The 20,437-nt window shown below is 36.5% G+C and overlaps 1 protein-coding gene across 1 annotated transcript in view; it reads right to left on the reverse strand.

The window, feature by feature from the left end:
* The window catches only part of HERC2 (E3 ubiquitin-protein ligase HERC2), a 162,166-nt gene that overhangs the window by 55,751 nt on the left and 85,978 nt on the right, over positions 1 to 20,437 (reverse strand). Inside the window, exons 50-53 of the mRNA XM_081974333.1 lie at positions 7,711 to 7,910; positions 7,175 to 7,345; positions 7,042 to 7,116; positions 6,765 to 6,982 (exon numbers count right to left, since the gene is read on the reverse strand). Coding sequence (XP_081830459.1) covers positions 6,765 to 6,982; positions 7,042 to 7,116; positions 7,175 to 7,345; positions 7,711 to 7,910 — 664 coding nt within the window. The remainder of the gene's footprint in view (positions 1 to 6,764; positions 6,983 to 7,041; positions 7,117 to 7,174; positions 7,346 to 7,710; positions 7,911 to 20,437) is intronic.

Raw genomic sequence — 20,437 nt, forward strand, 5'->3', positions numbered from 1 at the left:
TTGCAAAATGAAATACGGTTTTAACATAGTACAAAAATATGTTGAGCGTTGCAACTGTCACTTTTTTGGAAAAACATCAAATATTTCGAAAACGGCTAGAGATAGGCATAGGGCATTCTATACAAAAGTTGGTCAGAATTTTGTGAGGAATCCAAATATGTAATAATATATAGGGTGTTCTATTTAAAATAAGAAAGCTGTGATCGACTTCCGGTATAAACGGAAGTGTAACCATCTTGAAAATATTTTAGTTGGATTGGGCATGCCCACATTAGTATCCTGCCAAATTTTCAAAACTCTCCTATTTATACTTTTTCCAATATCAATCGATGTCTTTCGTCGTGGGACACCCTGTATATGCACAACAAAAAACTGTTAATAAGTCAGAAACGGTTGAAGTTAGTTATAAAAAAAGTATACATAAATTTGTTTCGGTTGTTCATTTAATGTTCTTTTATTACAAACCATAATACATTGGGGGTTCCATTTAAAAAAAGAACTTCTGGCAGTTTTTCGATCTGTCCGACATTTAACATACCATCAGCGTGAATCACCCTGTATGTAGATAACTTACAACAATTAAAGTAACTTCGTTTTCAATTTATAATGAAAAATATCGTTCATAATTCGTCCAAAATTAGGTTTTCCGTGATTGCATCACACGTGAATTGGTCATACGCGCACGGGAAAAGCCTTATTTTTGTCCTCCTAGGGCCGGTATTTCCATCTGCTAATAAAATTCTTCGTAAATATATTAGAAAAATAAAACTTAGTTGTGTATATCAATCGACAAACATACTTTATTTGACCAATAACCCAGTTTATTTGAAGGTTTTTTTCATTTGTCACATCAAAAGCCTGTATTTTGATCTGCTAATAAACTTTCCTATCAATACATTAGACAAATAAAACTCAGTTGTGTATATCAAACGTGGAATAAGATTTATTGGAGGAATAAAGCAGTTTATTTGAAGAATTTTTATTTGATACAGGCGTCCAGAAAATGAAATGTGTCTTGCTCATTTGGTTTGGGTCTTCAAAAAATCATCAAAATCAAAAATGGGTTATTAAAATAAACATTTTAACAACCCTTCTATTGTATCCATCTGGATGCATATTACTTTACTGTAGGAGATTTTGAAAAAATCAATCAGGTACTGGCAAAGCAAGTAAAAGTAAAATTACAAAACCAATTAGTTCCATTTACAAGAAGTATCTAAGTATATTTGTTTACTCACAACAGAAAGTTAAATTGCATATAGATAACCGTTTTATAAAATTGCTTGGTTCGTTTGATTTTTTTATTGCATTGAATTTTCTTATTAATTCGGACAATATTAAAATTGAAAGAACATTTTTAAGATACGAGTACATTGAAGAAGGTTTATGAGAATGGATGTCAATCCTCTTTCAATTTTATAGTATCCTAATTTGTTGATACATTTTTCTCTAGTAAAAAAGAGGGTTATTTCCTTCTTCAATACATCATATACTTCCTTTCCAGAACTTAATCACTTTTTTAAATAATAATTTTGTACAATTTTTGAGTAATTCTAAACTGATTATTCCTCAAGCTTCGTTTTTGGCTTGCAAGTTTTTTTTTAATTTCTAGACTTGAACATAGTTGGACAAGTACTGTGTCTCTAATAATTACATAGGGACACCTGATAATGATAAATCTTCTAAGTTACTTCTTCTTATTTGGTTTTCCATTTTATGTACACGAAAAACAAGTCTTTACATTTTTCAAAGATTATTATTTATTTAGATTGTCTTTGGGGGGCTTAATTAAGACAGATTCCGAGGAAATGACAAATCAGACTAATCTGACAATGACAAAACTTCTTTTTTAATACCAATTCATCAAACAACAATTCGACAATTCTTTTGTTCTTCAACAGTTCTGCTTCCGTAAAATATAAGGACGTAAAACATAATGCTACGGTTTTCCCGTGGGTTTACGCAAAGTCAATTTAACTCAACAAGAAATAAAGTATTTACACTTCAAAACACTCTGTACAATAATTAATTCAGCTACCAAAACCACTACTACAAATCCACAATTATTCTCCTATTAAAACTTCACCGCGTTCCAAATCCACTACTCGTCCACCGTCGAGACCGCTTCTTTTATATTCGGTAAACCACATTCTAGAACCACTCTGAAACGCTTCGCGATTTGCGTCGAACCTCGAAGATGCTTCTCGGTGTATCGCTATCAAACGGTGGCCTACCTTAATACGCGCCCGGTCAGATATTGCCGCGCATTGATTCCATCCCGAATCGAGTGCTCGTTCAGAAGTATCGAGCATAGTAGGCCCAAACCGTAACACTGTCCGCCTCCCCTTAAAGCTGATCGTCCCGATCCGCTATCTAGTCCCTGGTATTTCTTGAGTCTGTCCAGATGGACAATTTTCATCTTGCCTTTCGAGTTGCGTTGGACTCTGTACACGACGTCGTTTAACCTTTTTACCACATTGTAAGGTCCCTCCCAAACCGGTATTAATTTCGGTGATTTGCCTTTCTTCCTCTGAGGGTTAAACAACCAAACTTTCTGGAAAGTAAAAACTTTCGCCAAACCTTCTGGAACCCTCCCGAATTGGCCCTAAGATCATAACGAGCTTTCATCTTGTCGCTAGCTAGATTCAAACGTTCCCTGACCAGATCATGGATGTTCAGTAATCTGTCTTGCAACTCGTCAACGTAGTTCTCAATGTTCGTGCTTTGGCCTGTTGGAGATCCGAACACCACATCACATGGAAGTCAAAGTTCTCGACCAAACAGAACTTTAGATGGTGACTGTCCCGTTGAGTTATGGACTGCTGCTCTATACGCCATCAAGAAGAGCGGAATATGCTGGTCCCAATCTTTCTGATGCTGATTAACAACCTTTGAGAGATGTTGCTCTATGGTCTTATTAAATCTCTCGACCATTCCATCCGACTGAGGATGAAGCGGCGTTGTTCGGGTCTTCCTAATGCCTAGCAGGTCACAGAGCCTCTGAAAGAGCTTGGACTCAAAGTTTCGTCCCTGATCAGAGTGTAACTCCAACGACACACCAAATCTACTGAAGACATTTTCGACGAGAATATCAGCGACTGTGCTGGCTTCTTGATTTGGAATCGCAAACACCTCAGGCCATTTGCTGAAGTAATCCATAGCAACAAGAATGTACTTGTTGCCTCTGTTGGTCTCAGGAAAAGGCCTAGCGACGTCTATGGCCAAACGTTCGAATGGCAATCCTACGTTGTACTGCTTTATAGGTCCCCGGGATCTCGTCTGTGGTCCGTGGCTAGCTGCACAAATGGAACATTGTCGACACCATGATTTCACGTCTTGGTAGTAGTTCACCCAGTAAAAGCGTTGCCGGATTTTGTCCAAAGTCTTATTTACTCCCAAATGAGCACCAGTCTTTCCATTGTGCATTTCCTCCAGTACGTTGTTGACCCTTCCTCTGGGAACTACCAGCTGCTTCCTTATCTCTTTTCCATCGGCACTCTCCCAAGCTCTTTTTAGCAAGCCGCCTTCAACCACAAGCGAGTCCCACTGAGCCCAAAGGGCTTTGAACGTCAGGCCTTTGCTAGAGATTTCTTGCCCTGTTGGTCTTGGCTCGCTTTGTTCCTTTCTCAACAACAATGGGCCTATGTCGCTGTCTTCTAGTTGATCCTTCCTAATTTCATCGGGACTCCATTCATCATCGGTCTTCAGCTGAACCATTCTGATGGACACAACTCCTTCACGTTCTTCCGCTTTCTGGCAATGTTTGCATTCTTCGGCGCAAGGTCTTCTTGATAGAGCTTCTGCGTTATTATGCAGCTTCCCGGGTCGATCCTTGAAGTTGAAATTATACTGCTGGAGTTTTTCAAGCAATCTTGCTACTTGCCCTTCCGGTTGTTTCATTCCAAGGAGCCACTTGAGTGCCGCATAGTCAGTCCTTATCAAAAATTCCTGTCCGTACAAGTACTTGTGAAAGTGATCGACTGATTTTACTATTGCCAGTAGCTCTTTTGTCGTTACACAGTAGTTCCGTTCTGCTTTGGTAAGTTTCCTACTGAAGATTTGAGACAATACAGCTCCAATACCAGAATTACTGGCATCTGTGTCTAAAATGAACTTTCCTTTTGGTTGTGGATAACTGAGGATGGGACTGGAGCAAAGTGATGCCTTTAACCTTCTGAACGCCTGATCACATTAGGTATTCCAACAGTAGGGTGTTTTGTCCTCAGTAAGTTGATGTAGCGGAGCTGCGATGTTGGCAAATCCTTCCACAAACCGTCTGTAGTAGGTGGCAAGTCCTAGAAAGCTTCTGAGTTCGTGTTTATCCTTGGGTACTGGCTGGTCTCTGATTGCTTGAATCTTCTGGTCGTCCGTCTGAACTCCGTCGACCGACACCACATGCCCAAGAAATTCGACTTGCTTTTGGAAGAACCAACACTTTTTGGCGTTCAATCGAAGATGGGCGCACCACCTATTCTAAAAATCTCTGGTCCGCTTCTGAACACAAGTCTCTAACCCGAAGTTTAGTTCAAATTCACGTTGCACTAAAGTCTGATCGCACTTCTGACACCAATTGTTACGGTTTTCCCGTGGGTTTACACAAAGTCAATTTAACTCAACAAGAAATAAATTTACTTACACTTCAAAACACACTGTACAATAATTAATTCAGCTACCAAAAACACTGCTATAATTCCACAATTATTCTCCTATTAAAACTTCGTCGTCTACCGTCGAGACCGCTTCTTTTATATTCGGTAAACCACATTCTAGAACCACTCTGAAACGCTTCGCGATTTGCGTCGAACGTCGAAGATGCTTCTCGGTGTATCGCTATCTAACGGTGGCCTACTTTAACACGCGCCCAGCCAGATATTGCGGCGCATCGATTCCATCCCGAATCGATTGCTCGTTCAGAAGTATCGAGCATAGTAGGCCCAAACCGTAACAATAATTACATAAAACGAGAAACATAAAAAAAGCCTTTCATTCATAGTTTTGCCGTAAATCCGTAAAATGTAATCTGTCATTTTGCAATAGACACTTTAAGTGGCAAGAAGACGTAATACGTAATACTTAAGATGACGTACGTATTTAAGAATTTTGAGTTTATGTTAAAATTGACTTTAAGTTCGTTTTAAGTTTAACCTTAAACGGTATACGCTATTTCAAATATCAAATGACAATATAAGTCAGGACATCTGTCAACCTCGTGTTTTCTCTTAAATTTTCTTTGATATTTACTGTTTATGTGTACTGTAGGCGTTCTTGTTTTCTTTGTATGTTGTATACTTATAACACGTATGCTACATAATTAATGCCATTTTTTTAAGTTGCCATTCTAGATTTCGACTCGGAAGATGAAGACGACTTGGATGATTTCATGCTTATGCACTTGCATAATGAAAATAATATAGTGATAAGAAAAGAGCTCTATGGCTCTCCCATCTCTTGGAGTGTTTACATGGCTTTTGCCCATACACTTCTCTTGCCAAAAAATGTAAATTAACTCTTTTGTAAATCTAAAGCGCAATGATTGTTCCATGTTTTGTTTGAAAAATGACATGAATCATAAAACGTTGATTGACAGAAACCTGTTTGCGGGTTACGTATAACGTACACGTTATAGTCCGTAAAGTTACGTTACACCGCAATACGTTAAAGCCGTTATCTGTTATTGTTGCATGTGTAGGTGGTGAAATAACGTATTAGATATAAGGTTTTGCTGCCACTTAAAGTGTCTAATGACTTGTAACATTTGGCAGCCAATATTGGTATAGCGTAGTGTTGAATCAAATTAATGAGTAGGTGGTCTACCTCTCCTTCCATTTTGTTACACAATTTAACACAAACTTAACTTCTTAAAACCCACTACCAAAGTAAAAAAAACAACGCGCAACATTGACATTGACGTTTCGAAAACATACGATTGACGACCGACGGTATCCGATTCGTAAAAACGTAAGAACATTAGCATAAGAAATGAAAATGGTTCATTTCTTATGTTTTTGTGTTTAACGTTATGTTTTTGTTTACGTTTCAAACTGTGAATTAGAGCATTACAATTCCATGTTTTAATTTTACGTTTTTATGTTTTACGACTGTATGTTTTACAGAAACAAAACTATCAATCCACCTTTATTCGACAATTAATCTTTGGGATAACCTTTAGTGGCCAAATAACTATTAATTGCTACTTTATAAGGCGGACCCAGAAACACTTACTATTGCTATCATAATCTACTATTGCTGACCTTTCTTGCTTCTTATTTCCATTTTAAGGTTACGAAATACGTCCCTTCTGCTTATTCAAACAGATTGCCCTTAGAGGGCTTAATTAACCGTCACGAATTCCAAAGGAATGACACATCAAACTCATCTGACAATGACAAGACATCTTTTTGAATTTAAATCTATCAAATAACAATTTGACAAATAAATTTCCAATAAAATAGGGATGCAACTTATTCGACAATTAATCTTTGGAATACACTTTAGTGACCAAATAGTTATTAGCCGATGGAAATACCGTCCCCTAATGAAATACACTATTCATATGTAATTATTCAATTTAACACAATAAAAAAGTGTACAACAAATCTAGTATGTGTTCGTTTCTCTTGATAACTCCCTTTCCTCATTTAAAGAATTTAGGGCCAGACTAGAAGTATGGTTAAAATATTCTATTTCAACCATTAGCATTATATCTACTGCATTATCCCTACATTAGAGAGGAACATAAAAAAATAAGTAAAGTTTAATCGAACCTGTCTTTTTCCATCTCGAAAGTGCCACCTGATTTCAGCGATTGATTTTTGACGTTAGTGTGGCTGCTCAATGCTTTAACTATTGCTTGACGCAACTGTTGAATATGCATGGCATTTAAAACGTGCTGTAATGCTTGCTGTTTAGCTGTGTTACTCTCTAAGGACATTACAATGCTGCTTAAAGATGGATTGTCGTCACTACTCGGTTTGGTTGGCGTCTAAGTTCAACAAAAAGTCACAACTAACACCATACCCAAAACATATTAAGTTAACCTACTTTTTCTCCGCTGTAAAGACCTAAAATTGATGAACCGAGTGGATCCTTAGGCACTGAAAATATTACGGGTTCCACCTAAAGAAATAACAAAATCTGCTTACTGCAATTACCTAATTGTTTTCTTTCTAAATACCTTGGTCACAGTTTGAGTATCTTGTAGCGTCCAGGCAATAGAATGTGAACTACCACAGGCTACTCTATTAACATGAACGTCTTCCAGACCTTGTACTAAGGCTGGCTTTCTGTTAACGACAGTAGTACCATTGCCTTGCTGGCCATGGTCGTTATCACCCCATGCATATACCTGCAAAGTTGTTTTTTGTCTAAGTAGTCAAACTAAAAGAAACTTGCTGTCTCTAATTATGCAAGAGAGGGGGATCGACCTATCATTAAAATCTTGGAAACGGTAATAGTTACAGGGATCTTTAAATAGAAAAAGTTATATGTATACATACAAGGTACTTTCAGATGTTATCGAATTATTTCAACACTTTGAAACCTTGAATTCTATATTTATTTGTAAATATTCTGTCACCAACCGTTGACATTCCAAGAAAATACCAAATACAAAAAACATATGGTACCTTTCAAACTATATCCATCTTGTATAGTGTAACTTGCATTTTCCACATGCTTATACAATAAAGTAAAACGGTTATGAAGACCTACCTGACCAGTATCGGTGACCGCTAAACAGTGTAAAGCTCCAACAGCAACATGTATAATTTTCCTGTCTCTGAGACTTTCAATCAAAGTGGGCTTTCTAACGTGTTGATCAGTACCATGGCCTAACCGAAAGTAATCGCCTTTTCCCCAAGTCCAGATATTTCCTGATTTTGTCAGAGCCAGCGAAAATTGTGCACCACATTCTAGACAGAAACAAAAAAATATAATACAACTTGTCATGGTGAGAAACAACAGTGAGAAATAGTTGATTACAAAAGGAAGGGAATGACACGCAGTCGTCTCCACAATACTTTAAATCTTCAAAGGGTAAGGTCTGCTCTACTAGTTTCGGACATATAACTGGCCATCTTCAAGAGCTCAACTCAAAAATCAATGCGCCGGCTGTCTTTTTAAAAGGGGAGAGACAGTGACCCATGTTATAATGAATTAGTGAATTTAAAAAGTAGTTTAAAGGGGTGGATAAAGCTCATTATGGAGAAAAAATCTGACACTACATATTTAATGACATTAAAATTAAATTTCCTTAAATTAGACCCAATTTTAAGGGCTGGGTGAGACCCTATGGGGAGAAAATGATAACTTCAGATTTAATCCACCATCCACGGCAGAGGCGATCAAACAGGCGATCGAACTGCTTGAGCTCCTGAAAATGGCCATTTATATGTCCAAAACTAGTAAGGCAGAGCTTACCCTTTGAAGGTTGAAATAAAGTATTGTGGAGACGACCCTTCTTTTTGTACTTGTACAAGTCCACTGAAAGAATATGGACTACTACTTCTTTTTGAAAATACTTATTTACCTAACAAGTGCGAGAAGTGACACTTTTCCGCACGCTGATTGCAGTTGACCGAACCACGCAAAGCGGAGTTCGGTCTGCTATCGAGTGCGGAAAAGGTACTTCCCGCACGTATTAGGTACAATATTTTTCCTACGATCCTGCAGAAAACTACAATACGAACATTAGCATTGAATTAGTATTTATGCCATGCAGCACAGCGTAAGTCTCTTACGAAATGCAATTTATAGATTTGATTTTATGCCGTTACAACACAGGAATTTTAACGATTTGGACATGTGACAATTCTTCAGTTTTTGCTGTTTCGGGTTTTAACCCTTTGACATGGTTTTAGCGGTAAATTTAATGAAAGTCTATATTGAAGAGATATTTTAATTTGATTGATTTCACTCTTATAATTAGTTTTCCTTTTGATTTATCCTGCAGTGTCTATTGTTTGATGATCTAAAAGTGTTAATAACTTTAAATAGGTAAGTTTAGTTATCATCAACAACAGGTTTCTTCTTTACCCAGAAAAATAACCTATTTTCATTGGCTAGACGCGAGGTGCACAGCGTAAGCGTAGCGTAAAAGTTGAAAATTACCAAGTCTTGCGCTGCGCTGCGTTGTACTTATGTTGTGCTACGCTTCGCTTGGGCATCTATACAGGGTAATTCAAATTCGACCCTCACCATTGGGATCTCGGAAACTATAGGAGATACGAGAAAGTTTAAATTGGGGCAAAGTTGCGCAATGTAAAGCTCAACCAAATGCAGTTTTAAAAATTTCGATTTTTCGACTACTTCCGAAGATATCCGAAAAAAACTGAAAGTTTGATTTTTTGTTTTTATTTATTTCTAATCTTATTTGAAGAGATATTCCAAAACTAAAAGCACCTTTTCATTGCCACTTTTTCTCAGCTATTCGATGATGGATTCAAATTTGCCACACGACGTTTCGTTTTTTGGCAGCCATCATCAACTTTCTTTTTTCTTATGGGCGCCATATTGGATTTTTAGCCCACCAAATAGTACGTTTTATTCTGATTTTAGTGATGTATAATAACTTATGATTTGCTTCACAAATAACAAAATAATTCAATAAAAACTATTTTTACTTTAGTTATTGGCTTTGAGTTAATGGGCCGTTTCATAAAATGTCATTATTTGACAGTACTTGTCAAACACGATAATTCGGACGATCATTAGAGCTTTTAGAGATTTTACCTTAGTTAGCTTTGAGTTAATGAGACGTTTTATGAAGATTACTTGGTAGTACTTGTCACACGCAATTGGCCTGAACATACTTAGTCACAAAAGTGTACACGTGACTTAAACCGGTTTATTCACTCGAAGAGCTTAGGCCACTCGCTACGCTTGTGGACCTATTTGTTCTTTTCGTGAATAAAAAATGGTTTAAGTCACTTGCTGTATAAATAGCTATTAAATCACTCTGAATGACATTCGCCTATTTACAGATGTAAACAAACAAACATCAATGTTACATCTACGGGGCGCGGTGCAAATTTAATAGAACTGTAATTTTAGTTTTTTTTTAATATAAGAAGTCGAAATTTAATAAAATACTGTATAAGACACGTGACAAACCGGTTTATTCACTCGAATAAATATGAATGAATAAAAAATGGTTTGTCACTTCCAAAATAAATAACTATAAACTAGCACTTAACATTATAAAAATTGAAATTTGGCAAAAAATGAAGTTCCTAAAATGATGATCTTTCTGTTGGAAACATAAATAAGCCTTTTAAGTTAGAGATAATGCTAACAAATCTCTTTTTCTGATTAACCTAAATAGTTCAGCAATGCTTGTATAATAAGAACATTTTCTGCGGGGGTTTCTTTTCTAGATACATTTTTAACTATAATTGACTCTCTAATGATCGTCCGAATTATCGTGTTTGACAAGTACTGTCAAACAATGACATTTTTTAAAACGGCCCATTAACTCAAAGCCAATAACTAAAGTAAAAATAGTTTTTATTGAATTATTTTGTTATTTAGGAAGCAAATCATAAGTTATTATACATCATTAAAATCAGAATGAAACGTACTATTTGGTGGGCTAAAAATCCAATATGGCGCCCATAAGAAAAAAGAAAGTTGATGATGACTGACAGAAAACGAAACGTCGTGTGGCAAATTTGAATCCATCATCGAATAGCTAGGAAAAAGTGGCAATGAAAAGATGCTTTTAGTTTTGGGATATCTCTTCAAATAAGGTTAGAAATAAATAAAAACAAAAAATCAAATATTCAGTTTTTTTCGGATATCTTCGGAAGTACTCGGAAAATCAAAATTTTTAAAACAGCATTTGGTTGAGCTTTATATTGCGCAACTTTGCCCCAATTTAAACTTTCTCGTATCTCTTATGGTTTCTGAGATCCCAATAGTGAGGGTCGAATTTGAATTACCCTGTATACTGGGTAAACGAGAAAGTTTAAATTGGGGCAAAGTTGCGCAATATAAAGCTCAACCAAATGCTGTTTTAAAAATTTTGATTTTCCGAGTACTTCCGAATATATCCGAAAAAAACTGAAAATTTGATTTTTTGTTTTTATTTATTTCTAACCTTATTTGAAGAGGTATCCCAAAACTAAAAGCATCTTTTCATTGCCACTTTTTCCTAGCTATTCGATGATGGATTCAAATTTGCCACACGACGTTTCGTTTTCTGTCAGTCATCATCAACTTTCTTTTTTCTTATAGGCGCCATATTGGATTTTTAGCCCACCAAATAGTACGTTTTATTCTGATTTTAGTGATGTATAATAACTTATGATTTGCTTCATAAATAACAAAATAATTCAATAAAAACTATTTTTACTTTAGTTATTGGCTTTGAGTTAATGGGCCCTTTTAAAAAATGTCATTGTTTGACAGTACTTGTCAAACACGATAATTCGGACGATCATTAGAGCGTCAATCATAGTTAAAAATGTATCTAGAAAATAAACCCCCGCAGAAAATATTATTATACAAGCATTGCTGAACTATTTAGGTTAATCAGAAAAAGAGATTTGTTAGCATTATCTCTAACTTAAAAGGCTTATTTATGTTTCCAAGAGAAAGATCATCATTTTAGGAACTTAATTTTTTGCCAAATTTCAATTTTTTATAATGTTAAGTGCAAGTTTATAGTTATTTATTTTGGAAGTGACAAACCATTTTTTATTCATTCATATTTATTCGAGTGAATAAACCGGTTTAAGTCACGTGTCTTATACAGTATTTTATTAAATTTCGACTTCTTATATTAAAAAAAAAACTAAAATTACAGTTCTATTAAATTTGCACCGCGCCGCGTAGATGTAACATTGATGTTTGTTTGTTTACATCTGTAAATAGGCGGATGTCATTCAGAGTGATTTAATAGTTACTTTGCAGCAAGTGACTTAAACCATTTTTTATTCACGAAAAGAACAACTAGGTCCACAAGCGTAGCGAGTGGCCTAAGCTCTTCGAGTGAATAAACCGGTTTAAGTCACGTGTACACCTTTGTGACTAAGTATGTTCAGGCCAATTGCGTGTGACAAGTACTACCAAGTAATCTTCATAAAACGTCTCATTAACTCAAAGCCAATAACTAAAGTAAAAATAGTTTTTATTAAATTATTTTGTTATTTATGAAGCAAATCATAAGTTATTATACATCACTAAAATCAGAATAAAACGTACTATTTGGTGGGCTAAAAATCCAATATGGCGCCCATAAGAAAAAAGAAAGTTGATGATGGCTGCCAAAAAACGAAACGTCGTGTGGCAAATTTGAATCCATCATCGAATAGCTGAGAAAAAGTGGCAATGAAAAGGTGCTTTTAGTTTTGGAATATCTCTTCAAATAAGATTAGAAATAAATAAAAACAAAAAATCAAATTTTCAGTTTTTTTCGGATATCTTCGGAAGTACTCGGAAAATCGAAATTTTTAAAACTGCATTTGGTTGAGCTTTACATTGCGCAACTTTGCCCCAATTTAAACTTTCTCGTATCTCCTATAGTTTCCGAGATCCCAATGGTGAGGGTCGAATTTGAATTACCCTGTATACATTGATCAACATATTCTGGATTCTGGATGATTCAATTTTCTTACGCTGCGCTAGGATTGCGTTGTGTTACGCTACGTGAATCTATAAATCCGGCTTTAAAGTCATGGTTTGCTCGCTTAATACATAAATAACTATTTGACAACGTCTAAAATCTCAACTGACAACCCACCTGCAAGAAATTCAATTTTTTATATTGTAACCCCTTCATCTACAAATAGCATGACATAAACACTAATTGTAAAATGCGAATGTTCTCATTATAGATTTCTGCAGGATCGTAGGAAAAATATTGTACCTACTACATGCCGGAAGTGTATTGTTCGCACTTTTATATTTTTCACAAAAATACATTTAAATCAAAAATAAATAACTGTATACAGGGTAACTCAAATTCGACCCTCACCATTGGGATCTCGGAAACTATAGGAGATACGAGAAAGTTTAAATTGGGGCAAAGTTGCGCAATGTAAAGCTCAACCAAATGCAGTTTTAAAAATTTCGATTTTCCGAGTACTTCCGAAGATATCCGAAAAAAACTGAAAATTTGATTTTTTGTTTTTATTTATTTCTAATCTTATTTGAAGAGATATTCCAAAACTAAAAGCACCTTTTCATTGCCACTTTTTCTCAGCTATTCGATGATGGATTCAAATTCGCCACACGACGTTTCGTTTTTTGGCAGCCATCATCAACTTTCTTTTTTCTTATGGGCGCCATATTGGATTTTTAGCCCACCAAATAGTACGTTTTATTCTGATTTTAGTGATGTATAATAACTTATGATTTGCTTCATAAATAACAAAATAATTCAATAAAAACTATTTTTACTTTAGTTATTGGCTTTGAGTTAATGGGCCGTTTCATAAAATGTCATTATTTGACAGTACTTGTCAAACACGATAATTCGGACGATCATTAGAGCTTTTAGAGATTTTACCTTAGTTAGCTTTGAGTTAATGAGACGTTTTATGAAGATTACTTGGTAGTACTTGTCACACGCAATTGGCCTGAACATACTTAGTCACAAAGGTGTACACGTGACTTAAACCGGTTTATTCACTCGAAGAGCTTAGGCCACTCGCTACGCTTGTGGACCTAGTTGTTCTTTTCGTGAATAAAAAATGGTTTAAGTCACTTGCTGCAAAGTAACTATTAAATCACTCTGAATGACATTCGCCTATTTACAGATGTAAACAAACAAACATCAATGTTACATCTACGGGGCGCGGTGCAAATTTAATAGAACTGTAATTTTGTTTTTTTTTTTTAACATTGTAACGAAGTTTTTACCGTTTTCTTAATTGAATCGATCAACCGGAATCCTAATTTTAATTGCTAAGGTTCCCACAGTCGGATTTTCTCCGTTCTTGTCAGTTTAGGATCGGGACGTCGGTTACTTTTCGTTCGGGTCATAGCGATGTGTCGCGGAAAACCGCTAATTGATAATTACGTGGCTAATAAGTTTTGCGCGGCCGAATGTTCAGCGGCTCTAGTACCGCAGTTAACCTGCAAAGGCGTCCTGCCGGCACCCAGTGTGTGGCAGTGCGCGCGGTTCCGGTCCCCAATACATGGTACGTAGGTGAGTGGGAGATTGCAGGAAATAAAACTGGCCTGCACGTGGCAAAGGGCCTCTTCCACCTACGGTCAGCCGGTCAGCGTCCGAACCAGTCAGCCTGCTCCGACTCGACCAGCAGTAAGTACCATTCAACCACGTGTACCGGTCGGCATCTGTTCTGGGCCTATACCGCAATACCTGTCCGTTCCTTTTGATTTTTTCCCCGTAGTTAGTATACCGTAGTTAGCGGTAGTTTGGACTCGTATTGACCCGACGGATTTTTCCCTGTATTTAGTACACCGTAGTTAGCTGTCGTTTGGACTCGTATTGACCCGACGGATTTTCCCAGTAATTAGTACACCGTAGTTAGCCGTCGTTTGGACTCGTATTGACCCGACGGATTTTCCCTGTATTTAGTACACCGTAGTTAGCCGTCGTTTGGACTCGTATTGACCCGACGGATTTTCCCAGTAATTAGTACACCGTAGTTAGCCGTCGTTTGGACTCGTATTGACCCGACGGATTTTCCCAGTAATTAGTACACCGTAGTTAGCCGTCGTTTGGACTCGTATTGACCCGACGGATTTTCCCTGTATTTAGTACACCGTAGTTAGCGGTCGTTTGGACTCGTATTGACCCGACGGATTTTTCCCTGTATTTAGTACACCGTAGTTAGCTGTCGTTTGGACTCGTATTGACCCGACGGATTTTCCCAGTAATTAGTACACCGTAGTTAGCCGTCGTTTGGACTCGTATTGACCCGACGGATTTTCCCTGTATTTAGTACACCGTAGTTTGCCGTCGTTTGGACTCGTATTGACCCGACGGATTTTCCCAGTAATTAGTACACCGTAGTTAGCCGTCGTTTGGACTCGTATTGACCCGACGGATTTTCCCAGTAATTAGTACACCGTAGTTAGCCGTCGTTTGGACTCGTATTGACCCGACGGATTTTCCCAGTAATTAGTACACCGTAGTTAGCCGTCGTTTGGACTCGTATTGACCCGACGGATTTTTCCCTGTATTTAGTACACCGTAGTTAGCTGTCGTTTGGACTCGTATTGACCCGACGGATTTTCCCTGTATTTAGTACACCGTAGTTAGCCGTCGTTTGGACTCGTATTGACCCGACGGATTTTCCCTGTATTTAGTACACCGTAGTTAGCCGTCGTTTGGACTCGTATTGACCCGACGGATTTTCCCTGTATTTAGTACACCGTAGTTAGCCGTCGTTTGGACTCGTATTGACCCGACGGATTTTCCCTGTATTTAGTACACCGTAGTTAGCTACCGCTGTACCATTAGATATTAACCACTAAACAACAATTATATATCTTCTAAGAAACTCTCTTAATATTAAAGGTAGTTGAAACGATCAACTGATTTATAACACCGGGTGTCCCATGTTTTAATCGGGAAATTGCAATAAATAAAGTGCAAAAAAGAACATGTTGGTTTTAGATCTCTATAAAAGATTCAGGTCAAAATTGTATGCCACATTTGTTTTTTTAGCTATTTTAATTCTGGGTCTTCGACTATACGGTCTTTGTCCTTTAGTTTTAGAAGCACTTACACAAATTAGTTGTCATCCATAATCGGCTGTTTCAAGCTTCAAATCGGTCAGTTTTATAGACAGAGAAGCAACAGTCAAATAAATAGATACTGTTATGTGAGCAAATCAACGTACAATATCTTTACAAACAGAAATATTGAACGGCCTGTATGTACAATTTGATATGCGTAATATTGCTGGTTTCATATCTTCCACAATTTGCAGAAAAAAGTCGAAGTTATAAACTCTTTTTTACTTATTAGTACACCGTAGTTAGCCGTCGTTTGGATTCGTATTGACCCGACGGATTTTTTCCTGTATTTAGTACACCGTAGTTAGCTGTCGTTTGGACTCGTATTGACCCGACGGATTTTCCCAGTAATTAGTACACCGTAGTTAGCCGTCGTTTGGACTCGTATTGACCCGACGGATTTTCCCTGTATTTAGTACACCGTAGTTAGCCGTCGTTTGGACTCGTATTGACCCGACGGATTTTCCCAGTAATTAGTACACCGTAGTTAGCCGTCGTTTGGACTCGTATTGACCCGACGGATTTTCCCTGTATTTAGTACACCGTAATTAGCCGTCGTTGGACTCGTATTGACCCGACGGATTTCCCCAGTAATTAGTATACCGTAGCTAGCACCCGAATTTCTCCTGTTCTTGACCGCCAGGACAGCTGCCGTAGACACCGTTAACGCGTACACTTTTTATTTGACCGCTTTTATTGGTACGTTTAACTGCTTTGTCACCCGCGTCCCGACTTACACGCTTTAGGTGGAAATTGATCACTTAAAACAAAGTTACACGCTCTCTCTCATTTTTACACTTGCTTTTGTTTCTGTTTAAGACTTAAGATACCGTTAGGGTTCCGACTTTTGTTTCTCCGATTGGTTCTGTTCGTTAACCACCGTAGGTCCGTAGTCATAATTTTGGTTAAGTGTTTCAGTGTGTTAATTTCTGTTTAGTTTATTTGGAAACACGACCCGGTGAGTTTGTAAATTTACTTTTGTCTTTCATTGGGCCTGTCAGCCTTGCAAAACCTTAGCGCCCGCTTACCTTCTTCGACTGTCTTAAAAGTTACCCCGGTAGACGGAGCGTTTTCCTGGTTTACGCTCCGCGGTTGTTTGAAACCAGGTGGCGCCCGAGGCAATTAAAATCAGACTAGTGTCAAAAGGGGTATTTCCTTTGCCCCCAACAAAAGAGCGTCACAACATAAGAAGTCGAAATTTAATAAAATACTGTATAAGACACGTGACTTAAACCGGTTTATTCACTCGAATAAATATGAATGAATAAAAAATGGTTTGTCACTTCCAAAATAAATAACTATAAACTTGCACTTAACATTATAAAAAATTTAAATTTGGCAAAAAATGAAGTTCCTAAAATGATGATCTTGGAAACATAAATAAGCCTTTTAAGTTAGAGATAATGCTAACAAATCTCTTTTTCTGATTAACCTAAATAATTCAGCAATGCTTGTATAATAATAACATTTTCTGCGGGGGTTTCTTTTCTAGATACATTTTTAACTATGATTGACGCTCTAATCATCGTCCGAATTATCGTGTTTGACAAGTACTGTCAAACAATGACATTTTTTAAAACGGCCCATTAACTCAAAGCCAATAACTAAAGTAAAAATAGTTTTTATTGAATTATTTTGTTATTTATGAAGCAAATCATAAGTTATTATACATCACTAAAATCAGAATAAAACGTACTATTTGGTGGGCTAAAAATCCAATATGGCGCCCATAAGAAAAAAGAAAGTTGATGATGACTGACAGAAAACGAAACGTCGTGTGACAAATTTGAATCCATCATCGAATAGCTAGCAAAAAGTGTCAATGAAAAGATGCTTTTAGTTTTGGGATATCTCTTCAAATAAGGTTAAAAATAAATAAAAACAAAAAATTAAAATTTTTAAAACAGCATTTGGTTGAGCTTTATATTGCGCAACTTTGCCCCAATTTAAACTTTCTCGTATCTCTTATGGTTTCTGAGATCCCAATGGTGAGGGTCGAATTTGAATTACCCTGTATACCAGGTGTCCAAGAGCACCCTGGACATAGAAGATTAACATGGGAAAATAATTTTGATTTTTTTGGCGCCTGTACGGTTCATTTAATGGAAAAACGCTTTTGATAAAAGTTGTAGAGCACATTTGCCGCTATCAACTTGTAATTTTTTCAATACCGTAGATTTGACCATTAAGACGAAAAACGGATCTAAAATTCGGAAATTTTAAATCTCGCACCAAGCGGTCGTTAAGGAAAGTTTATATCCGGTCGTGCTAGCAACCTTTCAAAATCATAATAAATCGCTGTCAGTCATTCTGTAATCAAAACATTCAAAACAAGTTTATTTAGTAATAATTTTGAGTTACTACCCACATAATGCAAAGAAAATACAAATAAATCGTGATAAAAATACTTTATCAGTAGCCACAGCCCAAAAATCTGGTAAGTTGCGTTTATAACCTCATTCAATGTCTCTACTCAACTTATTTACTTTGTAGCAAAATTCTTTAAGAAAACACTGGTTTTGCTTGTAAATATTTAATGAGGATGACGGAATCACCTATCTCAAGCCTCTTCATAACACTACCAAACGATTTAAAGTGATAAAAACAATGGACTAGGAAGCCGCTCTGCAGGCCAGATGTTTGAAGAAAAGTTGCTTTACTATACAGGGACCACAAAAGAGGACAAATACTTCCCTCAAAAGTGATGCAATTTAGTGACCTATGAGACTGCTAGTTTTATTGTATCCTTCTGTTTTCCAGGGTTATCAACACACCATAGTGTTTAAGTGGTTTTATATTGTATGATGTTAATAAAAAGGCATTTTTTATAACTGATTATCAATGTTTTTTCCCTAGTTCTACAGGGTAAGGTAAGTACTGATATTTAATTAGCTCCATTATGTAGTGGTTTGGGATATGTTTTTTTTTTCTGTATATGAATTGTTATTGTAATGCTACTTGCGGGCTCCATGGAAGAACGCTATTGCGAATGGCCAGCCTTTTGTGTAAGATGTAGATATATTTTGCACAATAAAGATTATTATTATTATTATTATTATTAGTTAACTTGAACATCATTCACCTACAAGGATACTTGTAAAATGTCTACTAACCAAAAATAGTTTATTTGCAAGTAAGGTGTAACTCGAGTTCACATTTGATTAGTAAAGGTATGTCCTGTGAAATGGTGTATTGAATTAGAAGCAAATTGTTTCTCTTTAGAGACTTTCAATCACTACATTTCACCTACCTTTGCTAATTTGGAACTCCACTATTAACCAAACAAATATTAGGTTAGTAAGACAAAGTTGTTTTCAGCATAGCTTGTATGGTAAAAGGTACACCCACTCACACTCAATCTGTGGAACAATCACTGTTTAAGTGGTAAGACCACTTTTCTTTGCTACCTATTGTACCTAAGCTTTTCACTTGAAGAAAATGTGTACTACCTTACCTACCATACCTTGAACTGTGAATAAATAATTAATACAAACGTTCAGTGTACAAAGTTTTATTTGGAACAATTGAGTGTGTGGAAAAAAGAACACAATTATAATGTTAATAAACCTAGAACAGCTCATGTAGATAGCGCAATTGAAAAGTTGGTTTTTTGACAATACCTACCCATATACAAAAACTTTTGTCACCTGACTGATAATTTGACTGTGTAAGTCCATATTCTGTTCCTAGAAGGGATTTCTCAGAGGTTTTATAGCCAGTTTAAGATTCTTCACATTTCAGTCAGAACAAATTTTGAGATCTAAGTCAGATATCAACACTGAATCATTTTAAGTTTTAGTTGCAACACTGATGAAGACCCTCACTGGTGATAGTCCATGAAGTTAAGCACATTGAAGCTAAATCACACCACTTTTGAAGGAAGTATTTGGCCCCTTTGTTGTTGTCCCTGTACAGTAGGAAACTTATCTTCAAAGATCTGGCTTCATTATCCACTGTTTTTATCACTTTAAATCGTTTGGTAGTGTTATTAAGAGGTTTGAGATAGGTGATTCGGTCATCCTCATTAAATATTTGCAAGCAAAACCAGTGTTTTCTTAAAGAATTTTGCTACAAAGTAAATAAGTTGAGTAGAGACATTGAATGAGGTTATAAACGCAACTTACCAGATTTTTGGGCTGTGGCTACTGATAAAGTGTTTTCATCACGATTTGATTGCATTTTCTTCCCATTATGTGGGTAGTAACTCAAAATTATTACTAAATAAACTTGTTTTGAATGTTTTGAGTTTTGATTACAGAATGACTGACAGCGATTTGTTATGATTTTGAAAGGTTGGTAGCACGGCCGGATATAAACTTTCCTTAACGACCGCTTGGCGCGAGATTTAAAATTTCCGAATTTTAAATCCGTTTTTCGTCTTAATGGTCAAATCTACGGTATTGAAAAAATTATAATGTGATGTGAATGTGCTCTACAAGTTTTATCTAAAGCGTTTTTCCATTAAATGAACCGTACAGGCGCAAAAAAATCAAAACCGTTTTCCCATGTTAATCTCCTATGTCCAGGGTGGTCTTGGACACCTGGTATTTGATTTCTCAATTAAGAATACACTTTTAATCATCTTTGCAAACAGGAGCTTTCCTTCCGGTGTCGGACTCTTTCGCCACAAAAATATGAAAATAAACTCATGCAGTTAAGAGATAACAAGTTTTCATGCAAAATTATAGGTAATTTTTATGCACTCGTCCAATTACACCCGATAATTATA

This window comes from Ips typographus, linkage group LG2 (assembly GCF_016097725.1).
Source record: "Ips typographus isolate SLU linkage group LG2, UJ_Ityp_2.0, whole genome shotgun sequence".
NCBI classification, from domain to species: domain Eukaryota; kingdom Metazoa; phylum Arthropoda; class Insecta; order Coleoptera; family Curculionidae; genus Ips; species Ips typographus.